The sequence below is a fragment of the Narcine bancroftii genome, chromosome 10 (genome assembly GCF_036971445.1).
Source record: "Narcine bancroftii isolate sNarBan1 chromosome 10, sNarBan1.hap1, whole genome shotgun sequence".
Lineage (NCBI taxonomy): Eukaryota > Metazoa > Chordata > Chondrichthyes > Torpediniformes > Narcinidae > Narcine > Narcine bancroftii.
Genome location: NC_091478.1, coordinates 2,527,290 through 2,542,528, shown reverse-complemented (window position 1 = coordinate 2,542,528; position 15,239 = coordinate 2,527,290). Strand labels below are relative to the sequence as shown.

The window sequence follows — 15,239 nt, the reverse complement described above, 5'->3', positions numbered from 1 at the left end:
AGGAATGAGAGATTGGACTGTGAACCAAAGAACTTTTCTGAACTTACACACACATTACATACACGTGTGCTTAGAATTAGAAGGTGGTTGTTAGGTTAAGTAAGTCAATAGTGATAAGTTAATGTATGAATCTATTTTCATGTTTAAAGATAATTAAAAGAAACTTTTGTTTAAGTTACCTTTTGTCTTGGTGAATATCTATTGTGCACTAATTCTAAGCGCACATGTATGTAATGTGTGTTTAAGTATCTATTGCTGCTGGGTTTTGGGGTCCTCTAGGCTTGTAACAATACACAGTAAATGATAGGGCACTGAGGAGTGGGGAGGATCAGAGAGATCTGGGAATACAGATATATGGTTCCCTGATGGTGGTATTGCAGGTGGGCATAGTTTTGAAGAAAGCTTTTGGCATTTTAACGTTTATAAATTAATGTATTGAGTGTAGGAGTTGGGATGTTGTGTTGAATTTGTTTAAGACATTTATGAGGCCAAATTTGGAATATTGTGTGCAGTTCTGGGCACCAAACTACAGGAAGGATATCAATAAGATTGAAAGACTGCAGAGAAGATTTACTAGGATGTTGCCAGGAATTCAGGAGTTGAGTTACAGGGAAACATTAAACAGGTTGAAGAAGAATGAGGGGAGATTTGATAGAGCTTAAAAGATTGAGAGGTACAGACAGAGTGGATGCCAGTAGTTAGGGAGAGATAAATACGATAGGTCATAGTTTTAAGCAGAAAGGAGACAGTTCTTCACTCAGAATGGTAGGAGTGTAGAATAAGCAGCGATTGATGTGGTGAATGTGGACTGGATCTTCAATTTTAAGACTACATTGGATAAAGAGATGGATGGACAAGGTCTGGAGGGTAATGGAATGGGATCACGAAACTAGCAGAATGATATTTGGCCGAATGACCTTTTTCTGTGCTGTAGTTTTCTATGGTTCTCTCATTTAAAGGTTTTAATTTTAATAAACCATTCGTCTGCTCCTGTAACAGGAGAGTTAAAGCATGTAAAGCACAACTTTTACCGGTCGGATGGACCCTGCGGAGAAATGTTGAGAACTCGCAAATAACTGACAAGACATGCGCGAGATGGCACTGGAGCTGGCAGAAGACCGCGGCAATGTTTCACTTGGTCAACGTCAGAACTGGAGACAAAACGTTGAAATGCTAGAGGAGCTCAGCTGGCCTTTGTATAGGACGGCCCTGCATTGAGGGTGACATTTTCGGCCCGCTCTCCAGGCTCCAAGCCAGGGGGCGCCTGCGCTCCCTCCGTGGTTCCCCTTCAGCCGAGCGACGGCACCCTCTCCAGGCTCGCTCGCTCGCTCCTGCTGTTGCCAAGCAACAGCCCCCCCCCCCGCCGCCGCCATCTTGGTGGTGTCTCGTCAATGGGACCTGCTGCAGCAGCTCGAACCGACCAAAGAGCTTATTCCCCACCCACCCCCGACAAAATGAAGCGAAAGCAAGGGAGCAAGAATCGGAAATACAAAACGTCTGATAAAAATAAAGCCGGGCCCGAGACGCCGTCACCTCCCCAAGCCCCACCTCCTATTGCTGAGACTCGCCGGCGATTAGGGCCGTTCACTCTATCTACCCCAGCGCCTGCAAATTTCCCTGTTCACTGAAATGGCAATGAAGTTCAACAGGTGAAGGTGGGGGGGGGGGGGGGTTTACAAGCTTATCCAGGCAATAATGGGTGGGGGAGGGGGGGAAAGAAACATTAACATCAATTCAACTAAATGGCCAGAATGGCCTACTCTGTTCCTTGTGACCTACCAGTTCCATTCTGTGATAGAAAAATTGAAGCAGAAACTCTTCGGCATCCATTTGGAATTTCAAAAGTTCAGTAATCCCCATTTAGTGGTTTCTGAAGAAAAGCAGTGAGTGAAAAGGTGGATGACTTTCCTGATGGAGCTCAGAAGTAAAATGGGGCTCAGCTGATAGTATTATTAGCCCTAATTAATTTAAATACCAGATCAATCAATTAATTGGTTTAGTCTTGCACATTGTTACAGGCTCTGCCCCTTCTAATGTTAGGTCATCATACTTTTCAGCTGCCTCAGTGCTGTGAACAGTTTTCACTCCATCTGCGTGGCAAAGTTTGGGATTCACTGCAAGGGAAATGAGAACATTCACAGAATTTGTCAATGAATTTCAGGTAGGAGAATTTCTCTAGGAAAACTCTGGTTGATATAACCCATCATTTGAGGGCTGCTTTCTCCCTTATTCTTCTACATGTACTTTCTGTTCTAGATGCTCTCTTAAGAAACAATGTCTACAAATCATATAAATCTTATTTAGGAGCAGTAGAATTGGGCAGAAGAGGGAATCAAGACAAATTAATTCAACATTTGCACACCACTCCCTAAATTAAACCTAATTAACTTGACTTAAGTAATGAAGACATTGAGGAAGCCTCGAGCCATTGTAGAATCACAGTGAAAGCCAGAGGTTAACAATTATTAAATATTCTGCAACTCCCCACACTTGGTGTAAAGTCCAATCTGAGAGTGAATCAGTGCAAGGCTCTGTATTATTATGTTGAACTATGAACTCCAATTCAAGAGCAAAGACATCAAATCCAGCTTGTACACTGTCAGCTACTCACACCAGGCATCAGCAATGCATGATTTAAGCCCAATACATTTTCATAATTTAGACTGGGAAGAAAGAGAAATTCTTCAGCAAAAGAAAAACAACTATAATTGCAAGGTTAATTGTTGCATAGTGCAATTAAAATGGAATGGAACACTAGCTAACCATCCAACACTCAAATACTCATCTCTAAATAGCTCCCTCGATTATTGCAAAGGTACAAAATATTAACATTCATGGAATGCTCATTTAAATATGACATGACAAAAGTATATAAAACATTGAAGAATGCTGGCAATGATGTATTGAATTAATGGTGCAGGTACCCAGCAGTTATTGAACCTCAGGTTAGAATCAAAATTTCATATTACTACTTGTACATGTAAAGATGCCCCTGGGAAAATCCAATGGAGTGGACAGAGATCAGTGCAATGTGTGACATATTGGTGATCTGTTAAGTTGAAAATCATCAGATAGAATCAGAGAACTGCGCGCACATTTGTCATTGTGAACTCCCAAAGCTATCACAGCATCAAACATCTGTTGAGTACCTCAATTTCAAATAATGCAAAGGAAATAAAAGTAACATTCATTTAGTTTTAAGGGATGGGCTTGAAGGACAGGGTTTATAAAGTGGTCTGACTCTGAGAAAAGTACATTTGAAATTATTCTTCACCATCTGGAAAGTTTGATTGAGGACAGAAACACACCAGGACAAAGGATAATCAGACCAAACACTGCTCAGACAATCGAAGCCTCTGATTAAGAGTTTATTAGAATAAATTCAGATTGTGTTACAATCTGAATTATGTAATCTAACAGTAAATGTTGGAAACAGTCAGTAGGTTAGATAACATTTGTGGAGAGAGATCCTGGACCTGAAATTTTTACAGCTGCAGTTTTTTACTTTTCCTGTTATGTGCTATTTAAAAAAAAAACTCCTACAAGAATGACCAAGGAACATCGGAAGTAAATAAAAAGTAAGTTCCTGGAATCCTCCTGGTTGTCAGCACAGATACATTTTGAAGTAGGAATCCTGGGATTTTTAAAGTGGAACCTATGGATGTCTTTAAATGTACAGTTTACCACAAAGTTCAAATAAGACTTTAGATGTGTTTAGTATTGCAAATGATTAAATTCATTGAGTCTGTTAAATGTCTTTTAATTCAATTAATTTCTGATCTCTCAAAAAGAGAGAAGTCAGTAGCAGAGTGAAGATATATAAAATGCTTTTATTTTCCAGTCTCTTCTAGTCTTAATAGTAAATTAAATTAAAAATCCTTCTGATTATGCATCACTTTTTAAAGATAACAGTGCTGTTAGTAATAATAGCTGTTGGAGTATTGTTACAAGCCTAGCGGATCCCAAGACTCAGCAGCAATAGATAGTCACCAAGACGAATGGTTACTTAAACAAAAGTTGCTTTTAGTTATCTTTAAACATGAAAACAGAATCACATTTTAACTTTATCATTATTGACTTAACTAACCTAACTTAACCCCCTTCTAATTCTAAGCGCACATGTATGTAATGTTTAAGTTCAGAAAAGTTCTTTGGTTCACAGTCCAGCCTCACTTCTCATTCCTCCAAGTTCTCTAATTGCAGGCAATTCTTATACTGTGCACAGAATTTAACATTTATAAAGTTCACCAGGCTTTGGGACTCAAAAGGTAAATGGTTACCACTCAGGAAGGTTCTTGTTGGTTTTCAGAGAGAGATGTGTTGTTCCAGGACATCCACGGCTGATTCTTTTTTAAAAATCAGCCACTCCAGTGTCTTGCTGATGAAACTTGCTCCCTTCAGGGTTCTCCAGATGATAACCTTTCTTTCAGGTCACCACAGAGTTCCTTTTTGTTTCTCTTATTCCAAATGAAACATTAGACAGCCAGTCCTCTCCTCTTGCATGAACCACAAGGGCTTTGACCAGGCTGAAAGAACCACTCACAATCCATCTTCCAAATGGAGTTTTCCACAAGCTTGCCAGTTTGCCCTGTTCCAGTTGCTGCTGCTGACTGTAAAACTGTAGAACTGATTTTTTTTCTCTTTCTCTGAAAGTCTGTTTTACTCTCTCTGCTTACAAAAGCACATGACCCTCCTAGATATTGCAACAAGGCCAAGTAAATTAGTTCCACTCCAGACAGAATGTGGCTCTGACAAGCTCTTTCATCTATTTCCTTTTTATAAACCACAGTCCTTTAGTGAAGTCTCTTGGGCACTCTCCAAAGCATTTGCAAAGACTGATGGCCCGAACATGTCTAGCATGAGCATAGCTCCAGTATTTGAAATAAGATTTGTTTTAAAGTGTTTGTATGTGACCTACATTAAAAACCCTGCCACAATTTATCTCCCAAAAACTACCTATATTCTGTCACAGCATTCAGAATGGACCATGATGATAATTGATGGTCTGTACAGACCAAAAAATCAGAAAGCTTGATTTTTATTCTTCTAATGTGAATTCATTAATAAAAATATATCAATCAATATTATGTGTTGTTGGACTTCTGGCTTCCAGAAAATCAGATGAAAAGCTCCATTCTTAAAATAATTTTAGAGTTTTTTTTGTCATTTTCATTCTGATCTAAGTTTATCCTCAACCAATTGCTCATTTTGAAATTCAATCATACAAGCGTCAATGCAATAATTTACTTGGCCTTGTTGCAATATCAGGATTGTCAGAAGTGTCCAATTTGCCACAGATAGTAGGAGAGCAAATCAGAAGACAAAGCCCTAAATTCTTTCAATCTTAAAGGCTTTCCTTTATGTACTTCATTCTTCATAACCATCTCCCATTAGACTTGGTGACCTCCTGCATAACCACTGAGTAAGCCACATCTTCTTAGTCATTTTGCCAAGCACTCTTTGATCTTGAACCCAAGCAACTGTGAACAATTTGTATGTTCTCCAGACTAGAGATGCATTCTATTTCTGAAAGAAATTATTAAACCACTTGAGACTTGTGTGTTAAGGAGATGTTACCAGACTTGGAAACTATATTCCTCAAGTATTTTGATGTTGGTAGCTTCATCTTTTTGTAATATTTAACATACCTCAATGACAGCAGAGTGGAAACAGTTTAACCTTTCCCAAATTATGCAGATCTCACCTTCACACAGAAGCAAGTTCAGAATGTACATTTTGTAGACTTTTTACAGAGTCTATATTTGCACATGCCAAAGTTATTCAGATGGCTAATCATTGTGTTGGCTTTTAGATACTAAAGTTGAACTCCTTATCTCGAAGTTATCATAAGCACCAGGACCTTATACACAACTTATGACATGGTGTTAGATGTTGAAACTCCCATTTATATGCAATTAAAATCCTTTTATGAAATGTTAATAGCAACTATTTGCTGGTTATTTCCTATCAGATCAGAAATTTGATTGGACAAATTAATTGAGCAGTTTTAGGCTTTGATTTTATTTTCCATTTAATAAAACCATGAGCTGTGAGATAAGATCCATTTCTTTACGATCTATTTCGTGTGCAGAAAGGTACAGTGAAAAGCAGTCTTTCGCCTGCCATTCAAAAACTATCAGTGTTATCATGCTCTGGCATCATTATGCAACTGAAAAGGAAAGAAAAAATCTACATCTAAATGAATTGATAACCATTGTTTGTTTTGAAATTCAACAGTGTAACTGTCCATTCTTTAAGTTAGTGGGCCTCATTACAATGTCATGGCTACCAGAGAAGTCCAATTTGACATCAAACTGAACTATTCTTTTTTTTTGCATGTTAAAGAAAAACTTGACCAACATCATCCTTGGATGTTCTGTCATTGTACACTCAGGAACAATGAAGTCTTCCAGTCCTGCTGGGATACCTTTCAAATAAGTTGGTAACTTATCCAGATAATTTATTAATTGTGCCTGAATTCTTTAGCCTCAGACTCAATGGAGTTTGAAATTTGGGAGTGTGGGGCAATGACTGAAATACAACCATTAGAGTTGCACGGGAATTTGTAGGCAAGTGTGCTGTAAACTTGTCTTCCTGAAACCAATGTTAATAGCTTCAAGAAAATATTGTTAGAGCAACAGAGAATTGTCAGGGTATAAATTCATTAATTAAGTATTTCACGAGTTCTGTATCCAGAGATGCCATTGTTACACAGTTGGAGATGTGAACCAGTTGGTGACATGATTATGATGTATGATTATGTATGTATGTATATTAGAGAAATGAAGGAGCCCGAGACAAAATGGTGACTCTCTGTCTGCCTTAACGGTAGACAAAAGTTAAAGAATTTCATGCATGTTACATTCTAAATGTTGTATTACGTGACAATAATGGAACCTTTAACTTCAAATGAAAACACAGGAATTTTATATTTTCAACCATTTTTCTTCAGGAACAATAATTTCCACTGAGAGAGCTACCTCCTCCCCCATTAATTCACCGCTGTTTTCTCTTCAGCCCTTCCACCCATACCCACATGACTGCTTCCCTGCCCCTTCTCCCCTCCTATCTTCTCCTTCTCCTCCCCCCCCACCTTTTTATTCAAGTGTTGGCGTTTTTTCCTCATATCTTGATGAAAGGTTCAGCCTGAAATGTTAGTTATATCCCTTGCTCCTGTAGACATTGCATGACCTGCTGAGTTTCTTCAGTACTTTTGTGTTTTGCACTACAATCAGTAGTATTTATTTCCCAAAAAATGTATCAGCATAATATTCCAAATTATAATCGACAAAAATAATTCACAGAATAAAATGTATACACTTTATTAGAGAAGATGCATTTTTAGCTGAACGATGCGGCAAGAGCAGACACTGTGCAAACAGTGTGAAATTGTCAGATGTTATGCTTTCAGTACACAGTTGAAGCTTTTTTGAAATAATTTATCTTTTTGTGGAAGAGAAAAGCTAAGTTGGAGTATCAGAATAATCTTGGAAAAAATTTAGGACTGTGAAACATTCCCCAATGTTCACTTTATTTTCTTGATTATAAGCCGATTGACAGGAAAAAAGGAAACAAATACACATTCATCCAAATTAGTCTTTTTATCAATGTTATCTTAGCAGTACTTATAGCCTAAGATCAAAAGCAGAAATTAATAATAATGTGAAATTAAGAAGAAATAAAATAGATGTAAATTGTGTGGGATTGTACGTGTATTTGGAAATCTTGTAACGGGCTGAACTGCGCTAAACAATGGACTGGCTCACAGAGGTTTGAGTTGACAAAAACAGGAAGCCCTGGAGAACCAGATCTGCTGCCAATCATCAGAGATGGTCATTTCTGGGTGGCATCACAAAGGCCATTGGGAGCATGGGTGTTTTAAAAATGTGCATCAGAGTTGAGTAAGGTAGTGGGCCTTAACAACTGGTAAGTTTAATTTGTCACTGAACAGCTACAATGGAACCTTTAAACTTTGTCCACAGAATATCTTCGTGATAACAAGGAAATCAAATGGTTTATTTTCTTAGCAAATGTAAAGTATATAGCAAAGTATAAATTTATTTATTTTTAAAATTTAGACATACAGCATGGTTACAGGCCATTTTGGCTCATGAGTCTGTGCCACCCAATTTGCACTCAAGTAACCTACACCCCTGGTATGTTTTTGAATGGTGGGAGGAAACCGGGCCCCTGGGGAAACTTCATGCAGAGAGAGGGAGAAAGTACCAACTCCTTACAGACAGCATGGGATTCGAACCCTGGTCCTGATTGTTGGCGCTGTACAGGCATTGCACCAACTGTGCCTTGCAGCATATAAGCTTGGGGAATAAAAATTAGTCATGTTGTCATTTTCAATGGGAACCAAGAACACAAAGCAACAAAAAAAAAGAAAGGAAGCACCCAAAAAAGAAGTTTAAAAAAAAAACACAAAAGAATGAGGGTCAAATGTAACCAAAATTTAGAACATACTTTCCATTTATCATTAGATTTTGAAGTCAAATGATATGGCTAATTAGGATCAACTTGACAGGGAAAGGAATTCTGACCATATTACTAAACTAAAAATATTGTTTACATGTATTGAATAATTGCAAAATAGGCATTTAAAAATAATAAATTACAAGAATTGCAATCCAAAAAGTTGTGTAATTTCTATATTAAACTGTTTTATTCTTTAATCTATGTAACATTAGTAGAGTTGGGTAAAACATTTAAATTTATCAGACTACTTGGATGCATCAAAGCACAATTAACATGGATTTAGACATTCGCTCTATCTATGATAAATAAAAGGCAAAAGAAATGAAAATCATTGTAAGAACTAAGTTAAGTTGTCACAATAAAGAAAAATGGTACCTTGTACAAGATAATAAATCTGTTCAGTGAGTAAGATATTGTTGAGAAAGCAACATAAATTACATCCCTTGTTCAGTATTGAACTGCACATAGATTAAAGGTTCACTAAAGGAATCTGGGGACACCACTTAGGCTGACATCTCAGTTGCAGAGCCCACAGAATAATTTTACACCACAGAAACAGACCCTGAGGCTCAATATGTCCATGTTGATGTCTCCTCCTCACTTATCAACCAGGCGCACCCCAAGGATGCGTGCTTAGTCCACTGCTCGACACATTATACACCCACAACTGCATGGCTAGGCACAGTTCCAATGCTATCTACAAGTTTGCTGATGACACCACAGATGTTGGCGGAATCACAATTGGCAATGAGGAAGCGTCCAGGAGGGAGATATATCAGCTTTTTGAGTGGTGTCACATCAACAACCTTGCGCTCAACATTAGCAAAAGTGAGATGATTGTGGACTTCAGGAGGGAGTAAGGGGAACACAACCCTGTTGAGGGCTCAGTAATGGAAAGGGTTAATAACTTCAAATTCCTGCGTGTGAACATTTTCAAGGATCTGTCCTTAAGCCTCCATTTGATGCAATCACAAACAAGGCTTGCCAACAGCTATACTTTGTGAAGTGCTTGAGGAGATTTGGTATGTCACCAAAGACACTCATAAACCTCTACAGGTACACAGTGGAGAGTGTTCTGGATGGTTGGATCACTGTCCAGTATGGATGCACCAAATCTCAGGACAAGGAAAAACTCCAGAAGGTTGTTAACTCAGCTTGCAACATCACAGCCACTAGACTTCACTCCATTAGACACGAGACATGAAGCATATGGTGATACAACCATCAGCCTACTGCAGGAGGCAATCTCTGTACCTGCAGGAAGACCACCTAAGGGCTGACTCCATTTAATCAACTGACCTGAATATAAACCTGAGCTGGCCCATCCAGAGCCAATCACACGGGAGCCACCAAGGCATGAATTGGTGTTCAGTATGACCATGGAGAAGTTCCTGTTGATCAGGAACCTGGAGATCAACCCTCAACACCTGGAAGCCTAGGCATTTGAAGGTATGAGATTGAGGCGATCAACTCGAACCAGAAGCTGTTCGTGGTGCTCTGCACCAAGCTGGGTCCACAAGCTTTCCAGGACATCAAGGACTGCACCGACTACGAACCTGCGATGATCGTCTTGGAGAGCATGTACAATCCTCTGACATATATGGTCTATGCCAGGTACCTGCTCAGCATCAGGTCTCAGCAGCCAGATGCCTATCTGGGGGCCTTGTGGGAGCTAGCTCACCCATGCCTGACCGAGACCGGGTAAGTGGAGCGATTGATCCAGGATGCCTGCGTGTGAGGGCTGCGCTCGAGGAGCACCCAACAGAGACTGCTAGAAGAAAACATTGCCTCACTTGCCAGGACAATGGAGGTGGTCTGCTCCCTGGAGGTGGTAGCTCTTCACGCAGAGGTTATCGATACCTGACTCCCCAAACCTCCGGTCTGGCAGATGCAGACGACCGCTGTAGCTGAAGGGCCTCACGTGGAAGAGACTATCGCTGCCTCTGTACGTACTGTGGGTCCTGGTGTGGTCAGACAGGTGATCCCGCAAAGGCTGTCCAGCGAGGAACTTGTACCACTCCTGATACTGGAAGAAAAGCCCTCCACGACCAGCTGGGAGCCGTCCTGAACATCGCCACGTGTGAGGCAATGCCATCACTCACCCCACCACTTCCGCCCTCACCACTGACATCATTTCCAGTCTAGCCACCGATTGGCACCACTGCAGTGTGCTTGCCCCAAGTGCCACCATCTTTCCCTGGGTGACTTCCAGCCGCACCAATGACGTCACTTCCACCAGTATGGATGGCGTCACCTCCTGCTTCACGGCCGGCTGGGTTGCCCGACCACACTGACACCATGTGCGTCTGCTGGGCGCCACCATCTTGAGCCAACTGGGCCCCGACAGCACATCGATGGGACAATGCAGTCAACACGGGCGCATACCCAATTGCCCATCCCATGCCTGGGAAGGAAACCACTGAACACTATTTGCCTCATCCATCGGGGAGTAGCGATTTGGACCCTGAGATGGTCCTAGTGTCCACTACCTTGAAAAGGGACATTTCCCATGGACTCGGAAGCTCAATGGTAGGCATCGCTGTCAATCGCTGCCTATTCGATAGTGGTAGTACTGAGAGCTTCGTGCACCCGAATGTGGCCCGGACACTAAAGCTAAAAATCTACCCCACAAACTTTAGCCACTTTCAGATGGCCACGATACCCGACTGTAAAGCCGCACATTGTAGCCAGGAGGTATAATATCCTGCTTTGAGTCTTGGTCTGTGGCAGCTGAAAGCGGCCGGGACTGCCAGGGGGCGGGATGATGATGTCATCAGCCTTCGACTCCCGAGACCGGCAGTGATATGCCTGGAACTGTCAAGAGTGCCTGAGGCAGTGACTGGCAGCAGTAGATGAGGCGTCTGGGGCTGGGGAGGGAGGAAAATGATGCAGGTGAAGTGCCGGGAGGTTGGGAAGGGAGGAGAGGGGATATGGTGCAGATGCCTGGAAGTTGGGACTGGAGGGGGCAGATAGTGCCCAGGGTGGGAGTGTGAATGTGTCAGGGGCGATGCGTTAGCTGTCAATAGGCTTTACCTTGTGGCAGCCGATAGCTTTCCAATGTCTTTATTTATCCCCGTGAGAATGTCTCGCTGTCTCTGTCACATTTCTCTCCCTTGCTGTCCCAGTCTTCCTTGATACTTGTCTTCCCCTCTCTTCATCCCTTTTCTCCCAGGGATGCATCAAGCATCCACTTGGGTTGTGAAACTTGATTTCCCCCCTCCCCTCCTTCCCCGGGTTCTCTCCCTTGCTCTTCTTTACTCGCCTCTTTCTCTCTTGTTTCCTTGCTGTCCAGTCACTCAGAGCCAATGTGCATATTTGTCTTACTGTCTCTGTCCCTTTGCCCCCAGCCCTCCATTCCTCTCTGCCTCTTTCTCCCTCTCTTCTCCCCTCCCCCCTTTTGCTTTTCTGTGCCTGTCTGTCTGCCATGTAATGTGAAGGAAAATACAAAGGGTTTCTACAAGTATATTAAAAGTAAAAGGATAGTAAAGGACAAAATGGGACCCCTATAAAATCAGAAGGTCAACTATGTGTGGATCCTTGCAAAATAGGGGAAATCTTGAACAATCTTTTGCATCGGTATTTACGCAGTAAACTGGCATAGTGAATAAGGATGGAAGGGAAACAAATAGAAGTGTCATGGAGTTTAAAGAGAAGGAGATGTTTGCTGCCTTGCAATGAATAAAGGTAGACAAATCCCCTGGACCAGATATGATATTCCCCTGGACCAGATATGATATTCCCCTGGACCAGATATGATATTCCCCTGGACCAGATATGATATTCCCCCACACCATGAGGGAGACGAGTGCTGAAATTGCAGGGCCCATGGCAGATATATTCAAAATGTCCTTAGTCACGGTGGAGGTGCCAGAGGATTAGAGAGTAGCTCATGTTGACCCACTGTTTAAGAAGGGCTCCAAAATTAAACCAGGTAATTCTTGGCCAGTGAGCATCATGTCAGTAGGGTGTAAATTATTTGAAGGAATTCTGAGAGAAAGGATAAATAGATATTTGGACCATCATCAGCTGATTAAGGACAGTCAGCATGGATTTGTGCATAGGTTGTGTTTAACAAATCTTGTAGAAATTTTTTATGAAGTTACCAAGAAAGTTGATGAGGGGAAACCTGTGGATGTTGTTTATAAGGTATTTAGTAAGGCCTTTGACAATGTTCCACATGAGAGGTTGGTTCAGAAGGTTAGGAACTAGTATACATCGAGAGGTTGCAAACTGCATTTGAAATTGGCTTGATGGAAGAAAACATCAAACAGAAAACAGTGGATGGTTACTTCTCAGACTGAAGGTCTGTGAGTGGTGTGTTGGGACCATTATTGTTTGTTACCTATATAAATGACCTAGATGAAAATGAGGTGAATTGGATCAGCAAGTTTGCTGATGACACAAAGGTAGGAGGCATAGTAGACTGTGAGGAAGATTTTTAAAGCTTGCAGAGCGATCTGGACCAGCTGGGAAATTGGGCCAGTAACTGGCTGATGAAATTTAATGCAGATAAGTGTGAGGTGTTGAACTTTGGAAGAGCAAATTAGGGTAGGATGTACACAGTAAATGGTTGGCCATTGGGGAGTGCGGAGGAGCAAAGATATCTGGGAATAGATATATATTGTACCCTGAAAGTGGCGTCGGATGTAGATAAGGCTGTAAGGAAAGCTTTTGACATCTTAGCCTTTATAAATCAAAGTATTGAGTACAGAAGTTGAGATGTTATGTTGAAGTTATTCAAGTTATTGGTGAGGCCACACTTATTGTGTGCAGTTCTGGTTGCCCAGCAGCAGGAAAGATATCAATAAGATTGAAAGTGGGCAGAGAAGATTTACTAAGATGTTGCAGTATCTTCTGGAGTTGAGTTACTTGGAAAGATTAAACAGGTTAGGACTATACTCATTGGAATGAAGAAGAATGAGGGGAAACTTGATAGAGATTTATAAGATTGAGGATATAGCCAGAATAGATGTGAGTAGAATGTTTCCACTTAGATTGGGGGAGATAAGTACGAGAGGCCATAGCTTTAGGCTGAAAGGGGAGAGGTACAAGTTTTTCACTCAATGAGTGGTAGGAGTGTGGAATGAGCTGCCATCTGATGTAGTGAATGCAGATTCAATCTCTAGTTTAAAAAATAAATTGGATAAATACATAGATAGGAGTGGACTGGAAGGTTATGGAATGAAAGTACGTCAGTGGGACTAGCTAGTTTTATTGGTTGACACATCAGAAGGGTCGAATTGCCTGTTTTTCTGTGCTGTAATGTTCTATGGTTATGTTCATGGCAATAAATTCTGATATCTACCCAAGCTAATCCCATTTGCCTGAGTTCAGGCCATGTACACCTCGACCTTTCCTATCTATGTATCTATCCAAGTACCTTTTAAATGTTATGATTGTACCTACTTTTTCCACTTCCTCTCTTAAACATTACAATTGTGCCTATTCCTTTTGAATATTTTAAGATCAACACATGTATAACAAACAACAAAGACCATTGGACATTATTTTAAAACTTGTTGATTTCTATAAAAATGAGAAAAAAGAAGAGAAAAAAAAACTATGAAAAAACCATCTAAACCCTGATTAAACCTTCCCTCCAAACCCCCAACCCCTACTACCCCCACCAAAAAATACCATAAATTACTAAAATACATAATGAATATATTAACCATTTAACATTTAACCATATAACAATTACAGCATGGAATCAGGGCATCATGGTCCTTCTAGTCTGCACCGAACTAAGTACTCTCATCCCACCTTCCTGGACCCTGCCCTGGACCCTCCCCATAACCCTCCATTCCGTTCCCATCCATATACCTATCCAATTTTTCCTTAAATGACAAAATTGACCCTTCCGCCACTACTTCTCCCAGAAGCTCATTCCACACAGCCACCACTCTGAATAAAGAAGTTCTCCCTCATGTTACTTCTAAAATTTTGCCTCTTAACTCATGACCTCTTGTTTCAATCTCTCCTACTCTCAATGGAAAAAGCCTATCCACATCAACTCTATCGACCCCTCTCAACCTTCTATGCTCCGAAGAATAAAGACCTAATTTGCTCAATCTTTCTTTGTAATCTAGATGCTGAAACCCAGGTAATATTTTTGTAAATCTTATTTACACTCTCTATCTTGCTGATATCCTTCCTGAACTGCACACAGTACTCTAAATTTGGCCTCCCAATGCCTTGAACAGTCTCAACATCACTTCCCAACTTTTGTATTCTATGCATTGATTTATAAAGGCCAGCATACTAAAAGCCTTCGTTACTACCCTATTCACGTGAGATTCTACCTTCAGGGAACAATGCACCATTATTCCTAGATCTTTCCAACCCACTGCATTCTTCAAGGCCCTCCCATTTACTATGTATATCTTGTTTTGATTTTTCCTACCAAAATGAAGCACTTCACACTTATCAGTCTACCATCTTTCAGCCCATTCTTCTAAGCAGTCCAAATCCTCCAGAAATCTTTGAAAACCTTCATTATCCACAATTCCACCTATTTTAGTATCATCTGCATATTTACTAATCAAATTTACCAACCCATCATCCAGGTCATTAATATATAATGTTCAATGTTAATATATAATATAATGTTAATATATAATAGTTCAGTGTTCCTGATCAGACCCTGTCTCTCCAGATATTTGTATATACATTATCTCTAAGAATGCTTTGCATTAATTTACCTTCCACACCCGTCAAACTTGCAGGTTGATAATTGCTAGGCTTGCATCTCTAACTTT

General features: G+C 40.7%; 2 protein-coding genes and 1 long non-coding RNA gene across 13 annotated transcripts in view; 1 reads left to right on the top strand and 2 right to left on the bottom strand.

Moving 5' to 3' along the window:
- Window positions 1-1,361, bottom strand: part of LOC138744073 (cilia- and flagella-associated protein 46) — a 193,838-nt gene extending 192,477 nt beyond the window's left edge. The window contains exon 1 of the mRNA XM_069899562.1: window positions 1,032-1,361. The gene's annotated coding sequence lies outside the window, so the exon portion shown is untranslated. The remainder of the gene's footprint in view (window positions 1-1,031) is intronic.
- LOC138744075 (adhesion G protein-coupled receptor A1) overlaps window positions 1-15,239 on the top strand; it is a 558,919-nt gene that overhangs the window by 1,578 nt on the left and 542,102 nt on the right. For 3 of the 11 annotated variants that reach the window (XM_069899578.1, XM_069899574.1, XM_069899572.1), the window contains exons 2-3: window positions 2,058-2,161; window positions 6,346-6,442. In XM_069899578.1, coding sequence (XP_069755679.1) covers window positions 6,372-6,442 — 71 coding nt within the window. In that variant the 5' untranslated portion in view covers window positions 2,058-2,161; window positions 6,346-6,371. Of the gene's footprint in view, window positions 1-1,092; window positions 1,650-1,729; window positions 1,896-2,057; window positions 2,162-5,997; window positions 6,096-6,345; window positions 6,443-15,239 lie in introns of those variants that run through there. The other 8 variants (XM_069899580.1, XM_069899579.1, XM_069899576.1 and 5 more) reach the window with 7 other exon arrangements.
- Window positions 1,980-5,860, bottom strand: LOC138744079 (uncharacterized). The gene is made up of 2 exons (XR_011345251.1): window positions 5,705-5,860; window positions 1,980-2,114 (listed from the first exon to the last, which is right to left on the bottom strand). It is a non-coding gene; the product is annotated as an uncharacterized lncRNA (long non-coding RNA).